Source organism: Polistes canadensis, unplaced genomic scaffold (genome assembly GCF_001313835.1).
Source record: "Polistes canadensis isolate GaletaPanama2010 unplaced genomic scaffold, ASM131383v1 scaffold_308, whole genome shotgun sequence".
Lineage (NCBI taxonomy): Eukaryota > Metazoa > Arthropoda > Insecta > Hymenoptera > Vespidae > Polistes > Polistes canadensis.
The window spans coordinates 107,366-130,958 of record NW_014569855.1 but is presented as its reverse complement, the minus strand read 5'-3'; the positions used below and the strand labels follow the sequence as shown (position 1 = coordinate 130,958).

Below are 23,593 nucleotides of genomic sequence, written 5' to 3'. Positions count from 1 at the left end.
AATATTAATGAAATTAATATACAAAGATATTAATTTATTCTATTCAGATATGTTCTTTTTTGAAAGCCTATACATATATACTTTTTAAACACACTACTGATTCATACTATTCATACATATCTCATTCAACATATTAATGTTTTTTTATATCAGAAGAAAAATAAGATCAATTTATTTTACGATAATAAAAATTGTTTACATCTATTTGTGCGCCAACGGACGAGTAAACGTTTAGTTCGTTACTACTGATACTGACACAATGTTTCTTTTTTTAAATTCTATTACAATATAACTTTACTATATATAATATAGCGATACGAAAAATCAGTTACAAAAAACAATACACATATGATGGAACTATAGTGAAAGATGTAAACAAAATAAAAATACCTGTACATGTTCACAATACATAAAGCATGTAATTTGATCATAAATTATTGTAAATTAACATTAACTGTTTCTAATTCAACAGTTATTATCAATTACTTGATAAAAAACTAATTACATCTGACAACTGATCAGTATAATAATCAGGTATCACAAGATCATTTTTTGTTTTTTCCGATTTTATGACAGATTCTATATCAGATTTTGTGGTCACACCTGATAATACAAGTAATGTCTTGAAACCACAACGTTTTCCAAGAAGAATATCAGTTTGAAGACTGAAATGATTAAATTACTTTACTTATGTTTTTCAAATCAAATTAATCGAGTATTTTTCTTAATACTTACTTATCACCGATCATCAATGTTCTTTCAGGATTTAAGTTATATGTTTTTATAATATATTCACTTAAGAATGTCTCTGGTTTCCCAATCATTATAGCAGATCTATTGCTAGCGGCTTCGATAGTTCTTATAAAGCAACCACTACCTATATAAAGGTATAAAGAACGTATAAAGCATAATTTGTTTTACACATAGATAAAGAAATTAATAAAGGATGCATATTATAATATTGCCTGGGAATTTATTTGTATTTGGAGAAGGTCTATCTGTATCACAATTAGTTCCAATAAAATAGACATTAGGATCTGCTAAGTAAGTAGTAGCTTTCAACAATTTCGGATAGCTGAAATACTTATCAAAACCGACAATCACAGCGCCTACATCTGGATCCGGTTTAAATTTCTTTACTAAATCCAATTCATCTCCTTCCATAACATCAGGCTAAATAGTATTATGATATATTGTATATATATAAAAATATTATACTATGTTTTAGCATTCAATTGCCATATTTAATATTTATAATAACTTACTCCGACGCCAATATGTTTGATATTTACTTCTTCCAATTCCTTGCCAATTGCAAGACTTCCAACTATGTAAGCTTTTTTATTAAATTGTTTTTCTTTAAGATATACTGCTGCTAAAAATGACGTACATACTATCTTATCCTAAAAAGAAAGATTTTTATTAAATAAAATGGAAAATAAACAAAAAATAAACCATTCAAAGGCCAAGGAAATTACCAATACTACAACTCACACGTGAATTCTTGAAGCTTTGACACTTAGAGGGTTAAATGGCAACAATTTTGATAGCGGTTGAATAATAAATGATATGATAATGTATATAACTTCATCAATTTTCTCTACTTGTTGCTTTGTGAAGTTAATCGATTTGACAAATGAGAGACTTACATATAGGACATTAAAATAATTGACAAAAACATATAAAAATAATTGATGAATAAAATAAAAATATCAATTATTAACAATACTCACTGTGGTTACTTCAAAACCAAGTTTTTTGCATTTTTCCACAAATTCAGGTCTCGTTTTTGAATTATTATTGGTTATATAGAAAAATTTTTTCCCCGATTCTTTAAATTTATTTACAGCTTCAGGTGATCCTGGTACAACCTCGTTTTCTCTCCATAGAACACCTGAAATAATTTTTATTATTTAACTATTAAAATAATAAATATATTAAGTCATATATACAATTACTTACCATCACAATCAGATAAAACAACATCAATAGAATTCAAAAAGGTTTGAAATGTTTCTTTAGATAACGATGTCAAACGTTTAGCCGACATCATAAATGCACCTATATTTCGATATTTAAATGGAATGAAATTGATTTCTACTACGTACAGACATATGATTCTTCCCTGAAGATTTTCACTACAATAAACTAAAATCTTAAACTATCAGCTTGACTAGATGCAGAGTATTAGCAAATTGGCTGTGACTGTCTAACATTACGTAATAGCATGCTATGATATTATCTATATATATACATATATATTAACACTCATGTCAGTAATTCCATTGAAGAAGAGTTGTTGAATATAACTTGGACCCCACATCAACGAAATAATAGACTATTAACTGCAATATCCGTATCTTGATAGATGGCACTTTATTCTTTACTTACATATTTTAATTGATAATCATTCTACATAGTTTTGTTTATTCAAGCTGATAATATCAAAAGATTTATTACAATAATAAAAATATTATTATAAAGTCATAAAAAATTATACCGTGATTGATTAATAACAGATTATTTGTCCAATATTTGAACATTTTTATCATTACAACTTTCTTATTACTTTCAGAAGAAAAAAATATATTGTCTTAAAAACTGAGTTAAATGATTTATTTTTAAACCAGATACATGATACCAATATAAGTAATATATATATATATAAAAACTTAAACTTTAAGTGATCATTTCATTTAACATTTGATTGTAGAAAAAATGATGTACTTATTACAAATGTTTTATGTTAAAAATTGTAAAAAGCGACACAAATATTTTATTTAAATTTAAGATGTTTCTAAGGTAATATTTTTCCAGTTTTAGAAATAAATAATTCTATATAATCTAAAACATTTCCTAATGCATCAATATAATAGTCAGGAACAAGCTCTTTTTCTTTCGGTTTATCTGACTGCTTCTGTAAGTTTAGTATTAATATAATAATAATAATGTCTTCTTCTTCTTCTTCTTCCTCTTTTTATTAGGACTTTGACCTTATTAGAAATAGCTTTTTTTATTGCTATTTCTAAGAGCGATTTATTGTTTTTACTGAGGGTAGGTTGCTAGCCTCACCCCTCGAACCCTCTCTTTTTCGATACAAGTCTTGTATATGCGTACCTTGCTTTTAATGCTCATATGCTTATTTTTCCATATGATATTCCATAATAATGTGTTTACTAAAATTTGTAATACCTTTTTTAGTACAATATATTACTTTGTTACTATTATACGTCTTGATTTTTGTCATTTGTACAGAGATCCTGTGTAGTTTTCAATTCTATATCAGTTTTTCTTTTCAAGAGTTCTGCATCTCTTTTTTGATCGAATCGTAATCCAGACAGAACTGTTACCATACTCTTTCTGGGAATACCAACATCTTTTCTTATTTTACGTTGTTTAGTTATTTTTTTCTTTTTGAATTTATTGTTGCTTTCATGAGTTTGTATATGTTGTATTAATTTTGATTTCGCCGATAGTCCTGTTTTACATATATCACAGATAAATTTCTTATTCAGATGATAATAATTAATGTGATTTGTCAAATTAGATTTAGACAAATATGATTTTTCACAATCTTTATACGGACATGGTATAAAACATCTAGATTTATTATGAATTTTTAAATGTCTGTTTAAGTAATTTTCATTAGAAAATACTTTTTTACATTGGTCACATTTGAAATCTGCAAAAAATGAAAAATTTACATTAATCGTAACTAGAATAAATAATCAATCAAAAAACATATATATATATACAATGTTTAATTGAAATAAGAAATATTCTATAAATCAGAAAATGGTGAGAATGAAGCAGAAATTGCAAGTGTTCTATTATACAAAAATTCCTTAATCCAAACAGTCATGTCTCCTAATTAATACGGATACTGGAGGTTCTACTGTATTTGCTTTTTATTGTAGTATATGCATATATATGTATACGAATATTTTTTTGTTATTATAACTTTCTCTTTTACGGATATATTGAACTTCTCTACACAACCTTTTCAACAGAACATCCACCACCTTTCCATAGAGGTCATCTTATCAACTCTCTGAAGTCAACAGCACACAGTGTTCCGAAGTGGTCACCCATCCAAGTACTAACCATGCCCATCGTTGTTTAACTTTAGTAGCTATTCGAGAACTAGTTTTTTCAACGAGGCAAGGCCGTTGACTGCTTTCTATTACAGAATAGTATTTACCATTAATATGTTGTATTTGTTTATGTTTAAAAAGTAAAGTCCATTTATCAAAAACTTCAGTACATTGCGAACAAGGATAACTTTTCTTTCCTTTTTTGTGTAGTTTTTCATGACGCTTTAAATTTTTTATACTTATAAGTATTTTATCACATTGATTACATTTGTATGGAATAACATTATTATGTATAGCAATATGCTGAGTCAATTGATGCTTTTTAGTAAATTCTTCATTGCATTCATTACATGTTAAAACATTATCATGCACACGTGCATAATGACGTTTTAGATTATGACGATTACTTAACATTAGAAAACATTTGCTGCATCTAAAAATAACAAAATTACATTATAAAAAATATAACAATTATTTTATATATGTACATTATTATTTAAAAATGATACCTACTGTAATTTTGTTTTTGTACAATTATGCGTTTCTATATGTCTTTTCAAATGACTGGAATTAGTATAAGCTTTTGTGCATTCAGGATAATTACATTTGTAAGGCCTCTAAAATATATATAATAAAAATTAAAACTTTTTAATTATTATATTTTATACTAAACTATATAAAATATATATATCTTAAAAATAATACCTCTCCTGTATGCAATCTTATATGTCTGTCTAATCGAGACTGCTTAAAATATGCTAGATTGCATCCAGCATAATTACATATATATTTTCTTTCACTTTGTTTATTATCAGTAGAAATATTTCCAATATTATGAGATATAGTAGCACTTAATTTTTTATCTGAAAGATTTTCTGTACTTTTTTCTTTATCTAAATCCATTGTATACCAGTGACTCTTACATGTATGGATTTCTGTGCAACTTCCTTTTGTAATTTAAATACAATATCTATTTATATAATATTCTATATAATTTATTAATATTTTTATACAAAAATAAATAAAGAGAAAATATTTCACATTATATACTTATATTTTAGACAGCAATATTTTAAAATAATTTAATTATCTTGAAAGTATTTTTATATGATATAAAAATTAAGGTTAAATTTTTTGGATGAATCAAAAGATTTGTTGAGATTAATTTTTGGATATTCTAATTTAAAATTGTTAGATTTTATGTATCGAATCAATTTCTTTTTATTTATATTTTGATAAAATAATACTAAATAATCTTTTTTATTATTACAACTGAATCATCACTATATATCTCTAATAAAACTATATATAAAATAAATATTTAAAAGAGAACATTAACTCATTGCACGAAAGGGACCACTCACGATCAGCTGATCGTATTTCGTTATTTCGTTACAAACTGATGTAAGTCAATTAATCATATAAAAATCGATCACTTTCTTTATAATTATTAAAAATATGACAAATAAAAAGAACTAATATTTCGTATATTATATCGTAAATTAATACAAAATATCAGCAACTATATTATCATTCACACCATCAGGAAGAGGTTAAGTTTACCTGCATAAATTAAAACGATAAATGAAAAGGTAAAAATTTATAAAATTAATTTTTTAAATCTAAATATATCACGTATATATTGTAATTTAAATTGTGTTTTCAATGCTGCATTGTGTATACGATATTATTTCAGTATGACAATTATATGGTATATATAAGTTCAGTCTAACAATAATATGTTATATATAAATTCAGTCTGACAATTATACTTAATGAATCATACTTTTTATTATTATTTAACTATTTTAAATAATTATCAAAAGTATTATATCATATTTCTAGATATGATCTAAATACAGTAATAGCGGTGAATTAAAAAATACAATGGGTCAAACTTTATGCGAACCCGTGACAACTAAAAAATCAGCATGTTGCCGAAATTACAATTACCATGTGGGTAGTTCTTGTATGCAAGGATGGCGGATTAAAATGGAAGATTGTCATGTGCATATCCTCTCTCTTCCAGATGACCCAGGCACTGCTTTTTTTGCAGTATACGATGGTCATGGAGGTAATAATATTGTTCTATTTTACTTATATAAAGTTATTTGCATTCAAAGTTAAAACTAATAGGTGCAGCGATAGCTCAACATGCTGGAAAGTATCTTCATCAATACATCACCAAGCGAAGTGAGTATAAGGCAGGAAATATTGTCCAGGCTATGCAACGAGGTTTCTTGGAATTAGATAAAGCAATGCAAAGTGATGCAGTACTTAGAGAAGAACAATCAGGAACTACTGTTATCGCATTGCTCATCAAAGATAATATTTTGTATAGTGTAAGTTATTATGGTTTACGAACCATTTGCAATATATGTTTATCTAGTTTTTCAATATTTTGTATTGTATTTAGGCTAATGCAGGCGACAGCAGAGCAGTAGCAAGCATTAACGGAAATGCAGTTCCACTTAGTCGAGATCATAAACCTACATTGAAAGACGAACGTGATAGAATTGAGGCTGCAGGTGGTTGGGTCGAATTCAATCGCGTTAATGGTCACCTTGCTTTATCCCGTGCTCTTGGAGACTTCATGTTTAAACGTAACAATTACTTGTCACCGCAAAAACAGATCGTAACAGGTAAGAAATATTATAAATAGTTGTAATAATACAAGTAGGGCATATTTAAATGTATGAAATATGTTCCCTAGCTTTTCCTGAAGTTCAACAATTTCCTATAACAGAAGATTGGGAATTTGTTGTCTTAGCATGTGATGGAATTTGGGATGTAATGACGAGCGAGGAAGTAGTAAATTTTATAAGGTCTCGCTTAACTTGGTCAAAAGTTGTAGGAAATGAAATGGAAGGTGTTATGGATCCTGAAGAAATATGCGAAGAATTAATGAATTGCTGTCTTGCACCCGATGCTTTAATGGGTACTGGATGCGACAATATGACAGTTGTATTAGTGTGCTTTCTTCACGGAAAACCATATGCACATCTTATTTCACGCTGTCAAAAATCTAGTACAAATTCTTAGTCATTTATAAATTGGTATATTGACATTTCCTCCTTTTCTTTATCTTTCTCACTGTAACAATCGTTATTTTTTTGAACTATCTTTACTGTCATTATTATCTTATGACGCAATTTCTTTATCACACCATAAGAGAGTGTTAATTAAGGAAGTATTGATGTTACGAAGTGGGGATGAAAAAACGAAAAGATCGAATTTTTAAGTATAAGCATCTTTCATTTTTTTTGTGAAAAATTTAGAGGCCTCTGTTGTAGATATATTAATAGATCTATTTAAATAACTATAAAATTTACTAATTGTTTTTATAAAAACATTATCTCTGATTTTAATGTAAATTTAATGTCTTGAAATTATGCTTTCCATGTGTAAACATATGAATTCCATTATGTACACAATTATGGATTCTTCAGGCCACACCTTTGGAAAACAGGCCGCACAGCAGCTCAATTATAAGCTTTTATTTACAATCTGAAGAATGGACGAGAAATATTCTAATATAATTTGAATAACAATCACAATAAAAGATTGTAAGATTTTTATATTTAGAGTCCATAACGGTCTTGTATAGAAGAAACTGCTGCATTTGCAAGAGAACTAAGTCTTCCTGCAACTTTATTTACACCTTGACGTACACTTTCGCGTACATCATCCAAATCAACTACACCAGCACGTCCTCCACTAAAGCGAGCTGATAAAGAAGCAGCAGAAGAAGTCGGTGAAGAATCTCCTGTGCCAAAATAATCTGCCGATGATATACTGGATGAACCTTCAAAGCGCCGAAGGTTACTTTTGCGTTCCCACTATGAACAAGTGAAAATTATAAATAATTCCATTTTTCAAATAGAGTAAAATTTTTATCATAATAATGTTTATTTTTACTTACTGAGTCATCATAATTACTGTCTTGAAAGTATTGATCAGAACTAATAGCTTTGGCGCTGCCAAATTTCTTTTGAGCTTCTCCTTCATCTGATGTTTTATTATCGCTTTTACTATTATTTTGACGACTCACAGGTGGTTGTCGTTTTGGTGGTTCCGGTTCTGCAATAACAACCACTTCTTCGCTTTTAATTTTGTTACTATTGTTGTTAGGATATGGAATCGATAAAGCTGTATAAAATTCATCCAAACTCATAAATAAATCACCAATAACATCGGTATTTTTTGATCTAGGTTCAGCAGCTGTAATATTTTTTGATGAAGATTCTTGAGTTATTGTCTTCATATCTCCTAAAGCCGAATGACTGGCACCACTAAAAAGAAAGTAATTATTTATGTTAGTGTAGTAATATCGTTAAAAATTACAATTCATTTTATATTATTATAATAAGTTGATAAAAATACCTGCGTGCATTGAATCCTATTCCAAGACGTTCTGCCTGCCCAGCCTTTGACGGATTTAATTGTTTCGTTCGTTCTTCCACTTTCTTAGCTTGCTGACTTAAATTTTGCTCATAACGATATGCAAATCGTGTCGCAATTTCATCTCGTTTTTCTTTTGTTCCTTCATTTCCTACCGTCTCATTTACTTCATTTCCAATTTCTACGACACTTTTTTCTAATTCATCAAAATTAGTTTTTACTCTTTGTGCTCCTAGTCCACCAGCTTTTTTTCCAAACTGCATACAAATAATATAAAATGATCATGTATATCTAAAATTAAGTTTGAACTGTAACATCATATTTAAGTAATATACACGTGCTTACACCTGGTCGTTTAGATTGAACTTTCCTAATACCAATAGTAGACTTCCTTTCAGATTGTGCAGATGGAGCAGATTCTGAAAGTCTTACAGAAGGCCCTACAGAATTAAGAACAATTTCCGAAGATGCACTTGTATCATTTTTCTTTACATTTTCTGTATTCATTGCAGAATTAGACAACATTTTTTCCTCTGTTACAATGTTAGATTCATCAGAATTTAGATCAAAATTTTCATGTTCTTGGAAGAAATCCACTTCTTTGGATTCTTCTGTGTCCGGTTCCACATTTTCCTCTAAGTGCAACTACACATAAAATTATTGTTATAAAATATGCTGATGTAATCATAACTATTTTAAACACCCAACCTCATACAAGAACATATAATGCAAGCTTGTCTTAAACTACTGCAATAAGCATATGTTTTGGTCATAAACATATGATATGAATTTACATATATTTTAATGAAATGAATAAACATTTATAAAATGTAACATCTCAAATGCATGAATCAATAATTTAAATGTTGTTGAAAGATGTATATAAAATTAGACAATATCTTTTTTGAAAGCAATCTTTTTTTATAATTTCTTTTTTTTTCAGAACAGTGTTAAGCAAAGATTAGTAAAATGAAAATAGTGCTTTGTGAAAATGTTTTCACAGCTCACCATTGTTTTATTTTGTGTTGGAGGAAGAAAAACCTACAATTTTTATATTTTCATTTATAACTATTTCTCTGGACAGTGTACCATATGTCAATTACTAAGAAGTTAAAAAATAAAAGTTCTTACTTTTGTTCCATGACGTCGCATTGCAAGTGCAGATGCCAGTGCTAATTTGTCTTTATATTGCATTGCAACACGAGAATTATACTTCTGTTGGGCATCCGTTGTAATACAATTATGTTCAACAAAATACTTTCTCTGCGAAATATAGAAAGGAAATACGATTAACAAAAATACAATTTTATGACAGATACAAAATAAAACTAAATCAAAATACTAAAAGAAAGATACTAACAGCATTAGCATTTCCACCTAATTGCATATTTCTTAATTGTAACCAAGTCCAATTCGTATCAAGTTGAGTTGATCGTACAAATGTCAAATGTACTCCTAGATTCCGATGAACAGCAGAGCAGTCGATGCATAGAAAAACTCCATAAGTCACACTGGACCATGCTGGATTCTTTGCATTGCAATCGAAACATGTCTATAAAGATTAATTATAATTCATTTAAACGTTTATTTAAAAATAGTTTATAAAATTATTAAACAAAAAAATAATTTTCATTAAACACAATAAACAAAATTAGTTTATTTATATTAAAAAATATTCTTCGTATTATTAATTTAAATTTATAATTTCCATAATTACTATAATCATTAAATGAGACGGTGAATGATCGGAAATAATGACAGGTTGGGGACATAAATAAAACGTGTAGTGATTTAAATAGATTTAATTATTTGAAAAACTACACATTATATACTATATATTTCTTTGCTTTAATACAATTGAAAGAGAATATTATCCAAACCTTATTCGCTGGAATTGCACGTAATCTTTTAAAAATATCTTCAATATCGCTCCTACTAGGTCCAAATTCTGCCATTTTTTGACGTGTTGTCAATGACGTTGCAAAGAACTGTGGGGAAGTATGAAGGTGGTCAGTGTCTTTTTGGCGCTGTTATCGCTTTATTTTAAATTATATATTTGCATCATATATATATTATATAGTTATATATATATATATATATATATATAAGTATAGTTTGCATTTATAATATTTACATATGCAATTCTGATATAAATTTACAAATATAAATAAATACGAAAAAATAATAAAACATCAATATTTACATTTCTATGTTATTAATAAATATTAAGTTAATCGTTGTTTTTTAAAAAGTTAAATAGAAAATCGTAAATAAACGATTTCTTGATCCTCGACGTTATTATTTTTTTTTCTCAGCAGATACATCTGATCGTCCTACATTTGGTGAATCGCTTACATTAACTTCTTCTTCCTCTATTTCCAAACTGTTCAGTCTATGTATTCAAATATAAAAGTATATTTTATATTATCTAACTAATCTGTGTATTGCTCTTATTGTATATACAATATTTAAAAAAGAATAGCTTACTCGTCTTGTTCTAGACTGTAAAGCATTTGAAAACCGGCATCAAGACTAGGAGGAAATCCTATATCTGGATCTAATAGTTGAAGCGTTGGTACTTCACGATAAACATTACCAAATTCATCTAATTCATCTAATTGCAATTTACTAGCTGCTTCATCCAAAACTATTCTATAAGTTAAAGCCAAAATAATAGTATTGAAATCGAGATTCAATTTATTATTTGAGCCGTTCACAGACCGAAGATTAACTCCACTTTTAGAATTTTGTAAAATTTTATTATCAAAACACTTGATTAATACAAATAAATTTTCTTAATAATTATGCTTAACATCACTAAATGACAACCATTTTTATGACCAATCAATAATAACTGATATGACAATGTATATTACTTCATCAATTTTCTCTCCTTTTTATTTTGTCGAGTTAATTGATTTGGCAAATGAGTGGCTCATCTATAATACGCAAACTTACTCGATATTAGATTTAATTTACCTTTGTTTTTCCATCATTATTTCAACCTTTGTTTTCATATTTTCTTCAAATCTTAAAATATATTCTTGATAATAATCATGTATAGCTGTTATCCCACCTATTCCTGTTTCTAACAAAACTCTTTCCATAGCATCCTGAAATAAAATTTATATATATATGTAAAATATAAAGTTATTATATTCTCTTAAATTTATTATAATTATTTTACTGGGAATCCATGATCTTCTTGTTCAGCAGCTACTTTCAATAGAAGAGCCATTCTTCTCAAAAAATGGTCAGCAATATTGGTAAGCATCTCTACGGCTAGATCCGATGAGAATTCAAAACCTATATGAGCTAACAATATGATAACTGTATGCCTCAACAAATTATGTGCTGTTTCTGGTGTTAAATGGTGAACAGTAGAGGAATTCTTGAATGTATCTCTAAAAAAAGAATTTAAACCTATAACTCAAATGTGATAAATTAATATCATTACTTAGAAATTGTACATACGTCTCAACGTCTGCAGGTAAGAATCGAAACAGATTAGATGGCACTTTAGATTCTTCTTGAGAATCTTCTCCATCAATCACAGATAAATTTTCTAGTACTGTTCCTTCATCCTATTTATATGGATTACACTAATTAAATCACATTGATAAAATATTGATTATTTAAATAGTTTATTTACTTACCATCATCCTTAATTGTTGATGAAAGTTTATTGTATTTAATACATGAAGGTTTCCTATAGGAAGTCTAAACAGATGGTTTAATATTATTATATAATATTAAAATTATACTTTACGTCTTAGTATTATTTCAATATATTCTTACTGTATATATTCTGGTTGTCGATCAATCTGATAATCACAATCAGTATTATTTGCTTCGTCCATAACTTGTCTCCAAACATTTTCTATAATGTCTGGTGTAATTACTTCTTGTTTCCAAGTTTCTCTAGGAGGCAATTCACCCCACAAAACTGGACTTCCATGGGCTTTGCTAGATTTCATCATTTCCTAGCAAAAATATTTTCACTAATATACATTACTATAACATTTATATATATAATCAATTTTAAAAATATACATAATAATGATGTATATAATAATATTGATTATGAAATATACACATTTCAATTTTTTGTAATATTTTTTATAATAACAAATGAACAACGTACCATATAAAAAACTATATTCAAAATAAGAATATTAACAATACAGTATCGATTCACTCTATATTAAAATATCCCGCGCAAACTGCTGAAACTTCAGATAATACAAACTACAGTGTTATTGCATTAACCAAGCAAAAAATATGTACGTAAAAAAAGGTATTATTTACAAAATACTTCAGTTTTATCTTGTTTCGTAATGATAACTTTTCCTTCTTGTGATAATATTTCCAATGCAATGCAAGAACGACACTTAACCGTATGTGTTACTCTTTATACGATTCTAGACGTAATTGAATTCTAGTAGGTTATAATATATATATATGCAACGCGTTTTGTCCATATTTTGTTATTTGTTCTGAAGATATTACTTAAAAAATAAATATCGATTTTTTCGATTATCGATATCACTTGCAATTATAATAATACATATGGATAAAAGTAAAGGTAAGCAAGTAATTATTTAGAGAAAGAACAGCAAATATATATATATAGATTATTATAAATTATTACGTGTATACTGTATTATAAAATTTTATATTTATATTTTAAGAACTGTAATATTAAACAAGCAAAGGATTGTACTGATTAATAGACATAATGGAAACTGCAGCAGCTTCAATTTTAAAACGAGCAGTGGAGAAAGACAAAGAGGAACAATATACTATGTCTCTTATATTATATCAAGAAGGTGTACAAATACTCCTAGATACTATAAAAGGTTTGGACTATAATATAACAATTTTATACATATACAGGGTAGTAAAAAGAAAAAATACAATATATATTTTAAGAGGCTGTCATAAGGAAGTCTTTTGGCAATGTATTGAATATTGACTTTATAAAATATTAGGCCCTTTTTTTATCATCCTGTATATATAAATATTTTCAATATTTTTTATCATGCGTATTAAATTATTGTCATTGAGAAATTAGTAATAAAATGTAGAAACAAAGGACCCAGTTAAGAACAAACATTTTACTCTTATGGCATCGCAATACTTGGATAGAGCGGAGAAGGTAAAGCAATTAGTCGAAAAGAAGAAAATACAAGGTACATACAGGGAATTAATAAAGATTAATGATGGTGCAACCGGTTATGGATATAATAGTCTTTTTGGTAGATTTCTGGATGCTATGGTTACATTCATTCAAATAGAAGATCCATATATAAGAACATTTCATCAGGTATTTTAATGTTTAATATTTAACTTTTTAACGCACACATTGAAGTTAATTAGAGTAAATGAAACTGGCAAAAATATGTACATTCAAATTAACTCTTGGTACTTTGCTTACAGTGTCAAAATCTAGTAAGAATGTGTGAGTTAGCAGTTCAAAAATGTCATTCTCTATCAAAAATATTTCTCATTACTACATCTGATCCAGATGATTCTAAAAATCAATCTAAAAGGCTTGAAGAAACGAAGCAGAGCCTGAAATCACATCTTGTATCATTTGAAATTACGTATTCTGATACATTACATGACAGACAAATTATGTAAGATACTTACTTATTTTAATTATTTTAATATTTGGTAAAATATATTTAATATATCTAATATATGAATATATATATTCATATTTTTTTACAGACTTAGCAATGGATGGATAATAAAGATAGGACGTGGTTTAGATTATTTTAAAGCACCTGCTGGAAAGTTTGCTTTGGGTTCTTGTGATCTTGAACTAAGATCATGTCAGGAAACTACAGTAGATATTTTTCATAGTAGTCAATTGAATGAAAAGTAATTATGAAGTAAGGTATGAACATTACAGAGCGAAAAGTTGTTCGTTTTTCAAACCAGTATTAATGCTTAGGTTTAAGAAATGATGAAACACATGTCTTTTTCTTTTTTTTTTAAGAAATGGTATAAGTGGATGACATGAATTTTGACTATCAGATTTTTATTCTTAAAAAAAAAAGTTTTCACCTTAAGAATATAATTCTGTATTATTATATTTATTATAAGCGGGTTGTTTATATTCCATTATATGAAATTCTTTGGTCGTGAGCGGATCGATGGGATGCTTTTTATATTTTTATCAAAATTATAATATATCATTTATTCATTTACATTATATATATAGTTATATTTTATGATAATTATTTAATATTGCGAAGTATATTAAATTTTTAAACAATATGATTTTTTTCAATTACTATGAATTACATATATAGTATTCTTGTTTTGTATATATATATGTGTGTGTGTAGATATATTTACTTTTCTTTTTATAAAACATTTACATTATTTACAATTTTTTTTCGACCATTCGCACTTATAATTAAATGTATTTTGAAAATTGAGCCGTTCATTTTCCAAATCGACTAATTCCATAAAATAACAAATAGAGAAAATTGATAAAATTAAATATATTATCGTATCATTTATTGTTCAATAGACATACTCCATTTTGTTGTTAAATGGTTTTACAAAGTTAAGCATTAATTAAGTGCTTTGGCATTAAAATTTAAAAAGATTTTAAAAGTGGAGTCAATCGCTTTGGCCTGTGAACGGGTTTAATTAATTAAATTAATTAAAATAATCGTGTGCTCTCGCTACATCTATTTGTTTCACAGCTTTCTTGCATGCTCGTCTTAAAGATTTTGTATACTTTAGAAGTCCAGCTTCTATTTGTTCTTCATCCTCGGTGAGAAGAAAGTTGACGTCATACGTGGGAAGACAATCGGCACCACCAACTGCAACTACTTGTCTCGCTATTTCTGGATCTACGCAAAGTCTTATCAAAGCAGCTGCAGCTGTGGTCTCTAAAGTTTGATATGCTACGTCCAAACCTAGAGGTCTCATTCTAAGGAAACAAACCAATGCAACAGATGCTCGTACTTTAGCCAAGTATTCACGAGCTTCTGGTAAACGTGCTAATTCATTAATAAGAGAAGCCACTTGCTGCATCAACCAAACGTTTCCCCCATTTGATTTTTTCACGCTTCTTAATAGTTTCTTAACCGTATCTTGTTTTATTATAATATCAGCGCATTTTCTTGATTTAGATATTTGATTTAACGCAGCAGCTGTCAACAATAACGTTTGTTCCGAACTAGCATTTTCAATAAGATTTCCTAAAGCAATAATTAATGTATCCGCAAATGGTTCGACATGTGGTAAGCCTACGGCATTGGTCCATGGTGCAGTTATCTGTACTATCAAAGCCGTAGCTTCCATTTTGTTGATTTCCGAGGACGTTTGACTGGACAAGAGGTCAATCACGATTTCCGGTCCGTCATCTTTAACGAAGTGCTCAATTGCTGTTCTCGAACAGCACACGCTCGAGAGAGCGCGTAGAGACGTGGCTACGTAATCATTTGATTTCCTAATGGCAGAAATAAGATAAGTTAGGAGAGCCCTAATTCCTGAACATCTCGCGATACTACTGCCTGCTCGAGCTCCAGCTAAACCTAAAGCAGTTAGAGCTGCTAAAGCCCCTCTAGCCACGCTACTGTCTTCCTTCGGTGTTTCTTCCAAACATCTTACTATTTTCTGTAAAAATAATTATCGTTAATAATAAAACGAATAAATTTTTGTGTAGGTTCTATTTAACTAAAAAAGGATGACGAACCTCGATATAAAAATCTAAACGAGTATTAATGGCACTATCTACATAATCTTTCATGCTTTCTAATTGCATGATAATCCCCTTTAAGTTCGTTTGTTGAATTCTTCGAGGTGGCGGTGCTCCTAATTTCGATAATACTAGAAAAGCGTTTTCTTCGATGGCACGTAATAACTCCATTTGTGATCTACCATTTTTCGAATACGAGATCTCCCTAAAAAGGTAGATTGTATCGTGTTAACGTATTAAACGAATTAGTCGAACGTTATTACTTTTAGAAATATTACAAAATATCCTTACTTTGAAATATGCTGATAATGACGTGAAAATTGTTCAGCTCTCACGAGAAGCTTGCTCGCAGCTGCCGTAGCCAAAGAAGATAATATTTTCAAATCTTTCATTTGATCCTCCTCGGAAATCAGATCGTTGTGCTTTCGCCGTGGTAAACTCTTACTTTGAAGAGCGATATAACATTCGTTCGACGTTTCTGTTGTCAGGTCATTTAACCATGTCTTTACTGGCGGTGCAATCTCGCCATCAATGTTATTAGGAAAATTGACGAATAAATCGTACGAGAAATTTGTTGAATTTTTTGTTGTTACTTTTGTAGAATTTAATGATTCGTCTTCTAACGAGCTAGATGAAAGACTAGGCAAACCACTCACCATGATCTTCGTTCTGAAAAAAAAGAGATCATTCATATTACGAACGCCTACGTTAATTATTATACTCTTGTAATTTTGTCTTGTACAGTAGACTCCCGTAAAATGCGAGTTCTTATAGTGCAAATTTCTATAACGTGCTAAAGATATTGCGACAATTATTTTCCTATAACACGATTTCTCGTACAACATGCTATATAATAAAATGCGGGGAATCCCCGCATTTAAAAAGTTATCTTTATCACTACCGATTTCTTATTCGTTATATTTTATTTTTATTAAAAAAAAAAAAAAAGAAGTTCTATCAATATTTACATCTAATATATATATGTTCTCATGAATTAATTATAAATTATCTCGAAGGAAATAAACATTTCCTAAAACGTGAATTCATACAACGCTTAACATATTAATCGCGTTATCCGAAAGTTTACTGTATTCTCTTATCTTTTTCGTTTTCTTTTTATTTCCAAATATTACCTTAAATGAGACATTACGGAATATGTTAGAATTTTTAAATTTCATAATAATAAAACGATTATATTACTTTCGTTCGATAAAATACAGGAATACTTTCGATTTATTTTCCGTCTTCCGGGATAATGGATCAAAGTAGAGAAGCGATAGTGAATAAAGACTGACTAATCGGCCACCTCCGGAACTGGGATTTTCTTCTGAATAGGATGACTAATCTCGGTTCTTATAAAGAGCTATGCAGCTATACGATCACACCTGCACCCGTTCTGTACTCGCATATATCAGTTCAAATTCTTTTGAGATACGTTGTCCCTCGAAATGAGATGATCAAAATCGACTTTCTTATTTCTTTTTTTCACTCATGTACACATATCTCGTGATACGTTAAATTTATTCACGATATATTAAACTAAACATTAAAGCAGTTTGCATAAATCAAGCTGAAAAGGAAAAAAAATATGCGTGTCGGACGACGTCATAACATCGTTTTCATCGAAAAAAGTGACTCAATGTTAATCTCGTAACATCCTACGGATGAACAATTCATTTTTTTCCCCCGTTTAAGAAAATTAATCATCATTTACGTTGATATTCTTCCTTGTAGTAAATATATTGGAGTATAGTATAAAGTTTATTCTATATAATTTATAAATATAAATCGAATATAATATATTTATATATATATAAATTTGTCCACAAACTTTCCGAACAATCAAATAGATCATTAAATTTTTATATGCATATAATTAATGAATAGACTTCGTAAGAAATTTAAATTTATGTTGATCCTTAGAAAATGTTCCGTTCTTCTTTAGACAGACAGAGTATCTCAGTTATTTGTAACTTCATAGAAGGCAAGACCTTCCGTATTATGAGACAACTTGTGCATATTAAGTGTTCCTCGGCTATACCAGAATATTAAACATCAATGTTAGTAGGTGGATTGTTTTTTTTACTCGCGCCATACGTGTCTTTTGGTGTATCGAAAGAGATTAAGACATGCCTATCAATGTGTTCAAAGATACGATGCGCTACTTTCAATATATAGCTTCAGAATCGATAAGTATATATACTTACCCTGGACAAATAATATTTATCTAGTAATTTATAATTCAGTACCTCTTTTATATCGTATATCGCGAAAAAAAGTTCTTCTACACAAAAGACGTATATACTTGCATACATACACTCGTGCAATAGTATCTATTTACGAAAGCCATAAGAATAACAAGGTGAAGTTCATTACGCGTCGCATTCCTATCGGTTTGGCTCACCATAGGCATATGATCGCAACGATTCACTCTTCTTTCATAAAACCCACACATTTCTTATATCTTATCGTTAATGAACAAATTTCAACATATAAGATAAATCTATTAATGATTTTTCATTTTTCGAATTTCACAGTGTTCGCTAAGATCGTAATGCACTTTTATTTAATAATATAATTTGGTAGATATTAGACTATTTAAGGTATTTTCTAAATCCACCATTTTGTTAATATAAATACTTGAAAAATATACCTTTTGTCCCGTTGAAAATTTCGTGTTTTGGGATCTTTCGGAGTCGAAGTACAAGTCGGTCGTGGTATTAAATCCTTCTCGAGCCAAAGCGAACCAATTTTATGTCGAATTCTACGATTTCTTTCCTTAGCTTTTTTACGTCGTCTTCTACGTCTCTGAGGACTTTCATCTTCTAAAGTTTGCGAGCAATTAGATCGTTCGGAGTCAGAGAAACCAGAATCTAAACTCTTCAGATCCTGACTGAGAGGACTGAGGGATCTGTTCTCTGAAACTATGGTGTTTCCTTCGTTTTCGTGTGTACCATCATTGATATCCGTTTTTTCTCTACAAATAATATTGAAAATTCTTATTTTATGAAAAGAAATTTCTTTCATTGTCACAGTAGATTTCACAATACATGTATTTAATCAGTTTCCACGACTTACCCTTGAAGTATTGTTGGATTTTCTTTACGGATCGATGCATCATTGAAAGTCTTATCTTGTTGCGATTCACTGACTACCGGACAAACGTGTATGACAGTTACGTTATCAACATTGGTAAAATGACTTTCGCGTAAACTGGAGGATCGATTTTCTTCTTCTTCTTCGTTTTCTGAAGGATAATCCGTATCGATAGGAGGAGGAGGAGGAAATTGAAGTACCTCAACGGGATCTTTTCTACGGATCGTAGAATTTTTTTTTAAATCCTGCGATGACATTTGTTCCCAAAATACTTTGCTTCGATATCTCTTGAAGGTATTCATTTTGTATTTTTCTATTTTTGATTAATGCGTTTAATCTCGTATAACTTTTTAATTTTCTTTTCTCATAACGAAGAGTAAAAAGTTTATATAACGTGCGTTGTCGTTGAAAAAAAGAACCACATAGGAGAATAAGAAAAGGTCTTAAGAAATAGGGGGGGGGGTGTCTTCCTTTCTAACGCGTGCCAGCAGTGGTCACAGTTCACAATTGGTCTCTTCGTTGAATGCGATCCAACGCAAGGGTGGTTTCACGATTCAACAGAGCGGAACAACGGTCCTCCCACGGGTCGCTTGGCCTCAGGACGACACCTGATGGTCTTCTCGTTTGAACCCCTATGAAGAGTACTCCTGTTAACCGTGCATTTTAAGAACAAGACAATCGTTAACACTTCGAAAAATAAATTGTTCTATGTTACATTTTCTTATAATGTTTCAAGGTCGTAAAATAAATCCTCACTTCTTCTATATATTACTTTTTCTGTTTTATTTTTTATTTCAAATAAAAATATTTCCGACAATACTTAAATCAACAGGAGGATAAAATTTAAATGAGGAAAATCGTCAAGTCTACGCGATACCGATCACTATGCGTTGATGTGCCGCAAACGACTGACTCCGATCGAGTTGCTTCCGACTTCTCCGCCTAACTCGATACGCCTCCCTTTTTCGTCCTCGCATAAGCCAAGTAGTATGTGAGACTGGAACTCCTCCCCTTCTCTTTTGTCGCTCTTCTGGGGTGCACTACCTTTCTCTCTATTTTTTTCTACCCCCATCCATGAATGTTCGTTTACTCACAATATATGTATTGGTTGCACACTATGACCGTTAAACCATAAATTCTTTTAATTTTTCGCATAATCGATATTCATTATCATATATTTACTTTTATTTCTTTTTAATGTATAATAGTAAAATAAAAATAATACGAGAGTTCATTATAACGTTTACTTTTTATAGGTTGATAAATTATCTTCTTTATGTGTGAGATAGAAGATAGAAGAGAAGAATATTGATAAAAATAATATAAAGATAAATATTACTATTATTTCATAACGTCTTATTGGATTGCATCGAATACTTATGTACATACTTATATATCTATGTATATACATACGTATGCATCACATTCCTTATCGTCGCTTGTCCTACGTAGATATATGCGTGCGTGCGTGCGCTCGTGCGTGAATGACTCATCCATGGGGCCAAAAGGGGGACGAAACATGCATCACCATGGGCATTTTAACACAGATGCCCCGTACGACGCGTGCCCTCGAACCAATCCGACGCCCCTATGCGTTGCTTCCGCAACGGCAACCACGTCTGCACGAGTCATTTTCCCTACGACCCCCTCTGGTTTTTGAAGGGGGACAGAAAACGAGAAGAGTCACACCTGGCCTTTAAAAGTTCTCTCTCCACTGGCGTGATTTTGTAACGCTAAGCTAAACTTTATCATTTACATGCTGTGTGTGTATATAAATACGTATGTTTGTTACTGATAATAAGAAGAAGGATAATTTCTACATCTTAAGAATTCATCTGAAGCAATTGGAAATTTTGCACCTTTTCTCTGTTTCATTCAAATATAGAAATAATATAAATAAAATGTTTGAATATTTTACATATACTTTTGAAATGTTCATCTTCCGTTTCTTTCATACTTTTTAAAAAGAATAGTAAACCAGACTGGTTTGCTTTTTGTTTCTAAAGTTTTGAAAGTTACAAAACTGAAAGAATACATTCGAATGTCTAATTGATTCTTTTTGACCATTCGATAGAATAAGTCCATCTTACCGGTATTCTTTATTCTATTGTTTAGTTTTCAAAGGTATACTAAGTCCATATGCAGCTATGTATTGCACATACAAAGGTATTCTAGCGCTTGTACAACCCCTATTGTACTTACTTACATACATACGTGCCGTGAAATCGAAGGAACAGCTGCAGATAGACCGTTATTTAAACGTGTGCTCTCGTCCAGATTGATCGTTAGGCTTTTAAATTTTTAATATGACTAATGTTATATCCTTAAAAGCTTTAATAATTACTTTTACGATCTTTATAAACGGACTAAGAAGTAATACAAATATTTATATTGTAAATATTATTTATTCTAAAATTTGTATATATATTATATCTTTATAATCGTTTTATGTACATATGTTAAAAGTACATATATATATAGAAATATATTAACATATTTTATATTAACAACATAAAATAATGTACTCATAAATATAAAATATTCATCATTATTAATAAATTATTCCTATTGTAACACATATACGATTTTTTATAAAGCATAATTAAGTTCATACGATTATTGCTTTTTTATAAAATATTAAAATTAATCTTTCGAGAATTAAATAAATTTGTAAACTAAATAAAATCTCTCTAATTTAATTTTATGTGGAAATATTAATTTATTATATTCTCTCGTTGTTTTTTAGAAATAATAAATAAATATAAGCTAGTAGAAATTAAGTTTTTATTCAATTATAATCATATACTGTCCATTTTTGTGAGCACAAATCCTTTGCCTAAAATACAAGTAAATTATATGGCTGCATATTGTAATGTGACGGAATTCAGATGATTCAGTTTTATTATCAGTAGATATAATGTTATTTATGGCTAATCGATATTTAATTGTTCTAGTAAATATCAGAAAATTGAAAGGAGAATGAGTAATAATCAAAATATGCTGTAGAGTCCATTAATTATGTATCGTATTTTGAAAAAAACATTACGATTAGATTTAATTGGGTGAAATAGCTAGCCGCGCGTTTCCTGTGCCAAGTGCAATTCTTTTCAAACCACATAATGTATTTATTCTTTATATGTTTATTATTTATTTATTATAAAATAAATACATAAAAGTGAGAGATAATTATCTGTAATTATACATAAGTATTTTTATTCTTTTATTAACACGTTCCCTGCCAGACCGTTTTTGAAGACTTCCCGTTCAAGCCGCGTGGGGCGTATGCGCCCCACGCTTTACATTTGTATTATTTTGTTTCTGGCGTATGCCTTACAATAATTAAAATAGTGCAAAAATCATAATTATCAAGGGAAGGTTGTATAGTTTAACATGCATAACACAACAAACCAATAAATTTATTTTTCTAGGAATTTGTTTAACAAATACCTGGTTGAACATTATTATGCCAAGCGAGATGCATCCTCACATATAATTTTTTTTATCATGCCTATATCAGTTTAAAATATAACATTTTAGTTAAATTCAAGTTTGTATGCGATTACAAAGGGATGTTACGATGAACTTTGTTAAAACACGGCAAACATAAGTGTGGTTTATCCACACAACTATCGCAGAATGTTACAACTTTTACAGTACAGTTTCTTGCCGACTGGGAACCTAAATTTTTAACATTTCTTTCGTAACAAATTTCGGCGTTTTGTTTGAATTTCTGTGAGTGGCACGTCAGAATCATCACTAGAAAAACTGTTGCCGTGTGATGCCATATCTGCTTATAAGGAGTAATTATTGTAAAATTTGGAAAAGGTCTCAGGAAGAAAAGGCGGGAAAAATTGAAAAAATTTTTAAATGCAAAATATCCGAATTTATAACACTGAAATAATATGTACGTACCGTATTTCCTTCGTTTAACACACTGAAGAAACACACTGAACTATAAATCAATCCCAGCTTCAGTGAAGCAGTAAGTATTGTGTCAACGACACGCGAATAAATGACTTATCGGAATAAAAGAAATGCAGTTAAAACAAGTTACAGTAAAGAAAAATTGCCCATCACGCCGCGTCGGGCGCATATAGTCCGGTCAATTTAGACATAAAAAGAGTGATCAAGTTACAAAAATTGCCGGAAAGCTAAATTTTGGTGGAGAGCTGTAGCTTACCATTACAAATAAAGTCTGAAAAGTCCCCATTGATTCTATGTGTGCGTTAAAAGTTATTCAAGGTCAAAGGTCGAAATTTTAGGTTTTTTGGATTTTGCT

General features: G+C 29.5%; 7 protein-coding genes and 1 long non-coding RNA gene across 11 annotated transcripts; 3 read left to right on the top strand and 5 right to left on the bottom strand.

Annotated features, from left to right (window-relative positions):
* Positions 1-37: 37 nt before the first annotated feature.
* Positions 38-2,324, bottom strand: LOC106791438 (phosphoglycolate phosphatase-like). Its single transcript, XM_014757063.1, has 6 exons — positions 1,963-2,324; positions 1,734-1,894; positions 1,266-1,403; positions 966-1,173; positions 736-877; positions 38-665 (listed from the first exon to the last, which is right to left on the bottom strand). Exons 1-6 carry the CDS (start codon positions 2,051-2,053, stop codon positions 479-481), a joined length of 927 nt encoding a protein of 308 aa, XP_014612549.1. The 5' UTR covers positions 2,054-2,324; the 3' UTR covers positions 38-478.
* A 375-nt stretch (positions 2,325-2,699) lies between these two features.
* On the bottom strand, positions 2,700-5,138 carry LOC106791430 (zinc finger protein 883-like). Its single transcript, XM_014757051.1, has 4 exons — positions 4,800-5,138; positions 4,608-4,711; positions 4,049-4,527; positions 2,700-3,682 (listed from the first exon to the last, which is right to left on the bottom strand). Exons 1-4 carry the CDS (start codon positions 4,995-4,997, stop codon positions 3,225-3,227), a joined length of 1,239 nt encoding a protein of 412 aa, XP_014612537.1. The 5' UTR covers positions 4,998-5,138; the 3' UTR covers positions 2,700-3,224.
* Positions 5,139-5,457: 319 nt separating this feature from the next.
* LOC106791437 (probable protein phosphatase 2C T23F11.1) lies at positions 5,458-7,660 on the top strand. Of its 2 annotated transcripts, none has more exons than XM_014757061.1 (6): positions 5,458-5,498; positions 5,614-5,686; positions 5,940-6,168; positions 6,231-6,436; positions 6,511-6,736; positions 6,808-7,660. In XM_014757061.1, the coding sequence occupies exons 3-6, from the start codon at positions 5,982-5,984 to the stop codon at positions 7,134-7,136; spliced, it is 948 nt and encodes a 315-aa protein (XP_014612547.1). In that variant the 5' UTR covers positions 5,458-5,498; positions 5,614-5,686; positions 5,940-5,981; the 3' UTR covers positions 7,137-7,660. The 2 variants fall into 2 exon arrangements, with proteins under 2 accessions (XP_014612547.1, XP_014612548.1); XM_014757062.1 differs by having other exon boundaries at positions 5,466-5,498; positions 5,641-5,686.
* Positions 7,335-10,496, bottom strand: LOC106791435 (ADP-ribosylation factor GTPase-activating protein 2). Of its 2 annotated transcripts, XM_014757058.1 has the most exons (8): positions 10,376-10,496; positions 9,856-10,047; positions 9,627-9,758; positions 9,504-9,536; positions 8,841-9,140; positions 8,478-8,752; positions 8,017-8,386; positions 7,335-7,933 (listed from the first exon to the last, which is right to left on the bottom strand). In XM_014757058.1, exons 1-8 carry the CDS (start codon positions 10,448-10,450, stop codon positions 7,676-7,678), a joined length of 1,635 nt encoding a protein of 544 aa, XP_014612544.1. In that variant the 5' UTR covers positions 10,451-10,496; the 3' UTR covers positions 7,335-7,675. The 2 variants fall into 2 exon arrangements, with proteins under 2 accessions (XP_014612544.1, XP_014612545.1); XM_014757059.1 differs by lacking the exon at positions 9,504-9,536.
* A 208-nt stretch (positions 10,497-10,704) lies between these two features.
* Positions 10,705-12,895, bottom strand: LOC106791436. The gene is made up of 9 exons (XM_014757060.1): positions 12,804-12,895; positions 12,640-12,727; positions 12,294-12,478; positions 12,152-12,215; positions 11,970-12,079; positions 11,683-11,899; positions 11,475-11,608; positions 10,983-11,147; positions 10,705-10,887 (listed from the first exon to the last, which is right to left on the bottom strand). Exons 2-9 carry the CDS (start codon positions 12,640-12,642, stop codon positions 10,794-10,796), a joined length of 972 nt encoding a protein of 323 aa, XP_014612546.1. The 5' UTR covers positions 12,643-12,727; positions 12,804-12,895; the 3' UTR covers positions 10,705-10,793.
* On the top strand, positions 12,734-15,343 carry LOC106791439 (MIT domain-containing protein 1-like). 2 transcript variants are annotated; one of them, XM_014757066.1, is made up of 6 exons: positions 12,734-13,080; positions 13,187-13,354; positions 13,583-13,821; positions 13,935-14,134; positions 14,229-14,397; positions 15,258-15,343. In XM_014757066.1, the coding sequence occupies exons 2-5, from the start codon at positions 13,234-13,236 to the stop codon at positions 14,383-14,385; spliced, it is 717 nt and encodes a 238-aa protein (XP_014612552.1). In that variant the 5' UTR covers positions 12,734-13,080; positions 13,187-13,233; the 3' UTR covers positions 14,386-14,397; positions 15,258-15,343. The 2 variants fall into 2 exon arrangements, with proteins under 2 accessions (XP_014612552.1, XP_014612550.1); XM_014757064.1 differs by lacking the exon at positions 15,258-15,343 and adding an exon at positions 14,500-14,700.
* On the bottom strand, positions 14,880-20,460 carry LOC106791433. The gene is made up of 6 exons (XM_014757054.1): positions 20,030-20,460; positions 19,297-19,946; positions 18,872-19,195; positions 16,510-16,887; positions 16,216-16,423; positions 14,880-16,136 (listed from the first exon to the last, which is right to left on the bottom strand). Exons 2-6 carry the CDS (start codon positions 19,614-19,616, stop codon positions 15,171-15,173), a joined length of 2,196 nt encoding a protein of 731 aa, XP_014612540.1. The 5' UTR covers positions 19,617-19,946; positions 20,030-20,460; the 3' UTR covers positions 14,880-15,170.
* Positions 15,431-20,964, top strand: LOC106791440. The gene is made up of 3 exons (XR_001382183.1): positions 15,431-15,508; positions 20,571-20,695; positions 20,767-20,964. It is a non-coding gene; the product is annotated as an uncharacterized LOC106791440 (long non-coding RNA).
* The last annotated feature ends 2,629 nt before the right edge of the window (positions 20,965-23,593 follow it).

What these genes read in the sequence shown, in the direction of transcription:
- LOC106791438 (XM_014757063.1), bottom strand. Translation starts at nt 2,053, where the DNA reads ATGATGTCGGCTAAACGTTTGACATCGTTATCTAAAGAAACATTTCAA. An exon ending in TTGGTTTTGAAGTAACCACA is followed by an intron (nt 1,404 to 1,733) that starts GTGAGTATTGTT and finishes CTTTCTTTTTAG; the next exon opens with GATAAGATAGTATGTACGTC. An exon ending in TCAAACATATTGGCGTCGGA is followed by an intron (nt 1,174 to 1,265) that starts GTAAGTTATTAT and finishes AATACTATTTAG; the next exon opens with CCTGATGTTATGGAAGGAGA.
- LOC106791430 (XM_014757051.1), bottom strand. Translation starts at nt 4,997, where the DNA reads ATGGATTTAGATAAAGAAAAAAGTACAGAAAATCTTTCAGATAAAAAA. An exon ending in TGTACAAAAACAAAATTACA is followed by an intron (nt 4,528 to 4,607) that starts GTAGGTATCATT and finishes TGTTATTTTTAG; the next exon opens with ATGCAGCAAATGTTTTCTAA. An exon ending in TGTGCTGTTGACTTCAGAGA is followed by an intron (nt 3,683 to 4,048) that starts GTTGATAAGATG and finishes CATTTTTTGCAG; the next exon opens with ATTTCAAATGTGACCAATGT.
- LOC106791437 (XM_014757061.1), top strand. Translation starts at nt 5,982, where the DNA reads ATGGGTCAAACTTTATGCGAACCCGTGACAACTAAAAAATCAGCATGT. An exon ending in AAGATAATATTTTGTATAGT is followed by an intron (nt 6,437 to 6,510) that starts GTAAGTTATTAT and finishes TATTGTATTTAG; the next exon opens with GCTAATGCAGGCGACAGCAG. An exon ending in GCAAAAACAGATCGTAACAG is followed by an intron (nt 6,737 to 6,807) that starts GTAAGAAATATT and finishes TATGTTCCCTAG; the next exon opens with CTTTTCCTGAAGTTCAACAA.
- LOC106791435 (XM_014757058.1), bottom strand. Translation starts at nt 10,450, where the DNA reads ATGGCAGAATTTGGACCTAGTAGGAGCGATATTGAAGATATTTTTAAA. An exon ending in GTGCAATTCCAGCGAATAAG is followed by an intron (nt 10,048 to 10,375) that starts GTTTGGATAATA and finishes TAATCTTTATAG; the next exon opens with ACATGTTTCGATTGCAATGC. An exon ending in TGCGACGTCATGGAACAAAA is followed by an intron (nt 9,537 to 9,626) that starts GTAAGAACTTTT and finishes TAAAAATTGTAG; the next exon opens with GTTTTTCTTCCTCCAACACA.
- LOC106791436 (XM_014757060.1), bottom strand. An exon ending in CGACAACCAGAATATATACA is followed by an intron (nt 12,216 to 12,293) that starts GTAAGAATATAT and finishes CCATCTGTTTAG; the next exon opens with ACTTCCTATAGGAAACCTTC. An exon ending in AAGAAGATCATGGATTCCCA is followed by an intron (nt 11,609 to 11,682) that starts GTAAAATAATTA and finishes ATTTTATTTCAG; the next exon opens with GATGCTATGGAAAGAGTTTT.
- LOC106791439 (XM_014757066.1), top strand. Translation starts at nt 13,234, where the DNA reads ATGGAAACTGCAGCAGCTTCAATTTTAAAACGAGCAGTGGAGAAAGAC. An exon ending in ACTCCTAGATACTATAAAAG is followed by an intron (nt 13,355 to 13,582) that starts GTTTGGACTATA and finishes AATAAAATGTAG; the next exon opens with AAACAAAGGACCCAGTTAAG. An exon ending in TTACATGACAGACAAATTAT is followed by an intron (nt 14,135 to 14,228) that starts GTAAGATACTTA and finishes ATTTTTTTACAG; the next exon opens with ACTTAGCAATGGATGGATAA.
- LOC106791433 (XM_014757054.1), bottom strand. Translation starts at nt 19,616, where the DNA reads ATGAATACCTTCAAGAGATATCGAAGCAAAGTATTTTGGGAACAAATG. An exon ending in CATTATCAGCATATTTCAAA is followed by an intron (nt 16,424 to 16,509) that starts GTAAGGATATTT and finishes CTACCTTTTTAG; the next exon opens with GGAGATCTCGTATTCGAAAA. An exon ending in GTTTAGATTTTTATATCGAG is followed by an intron (nt 16,137 to 16,215) that starts GTTCGTCATCCT and finishes TTATTTTTACAG; the next exon opens with AAAATAGTAAGATGTTTGGA.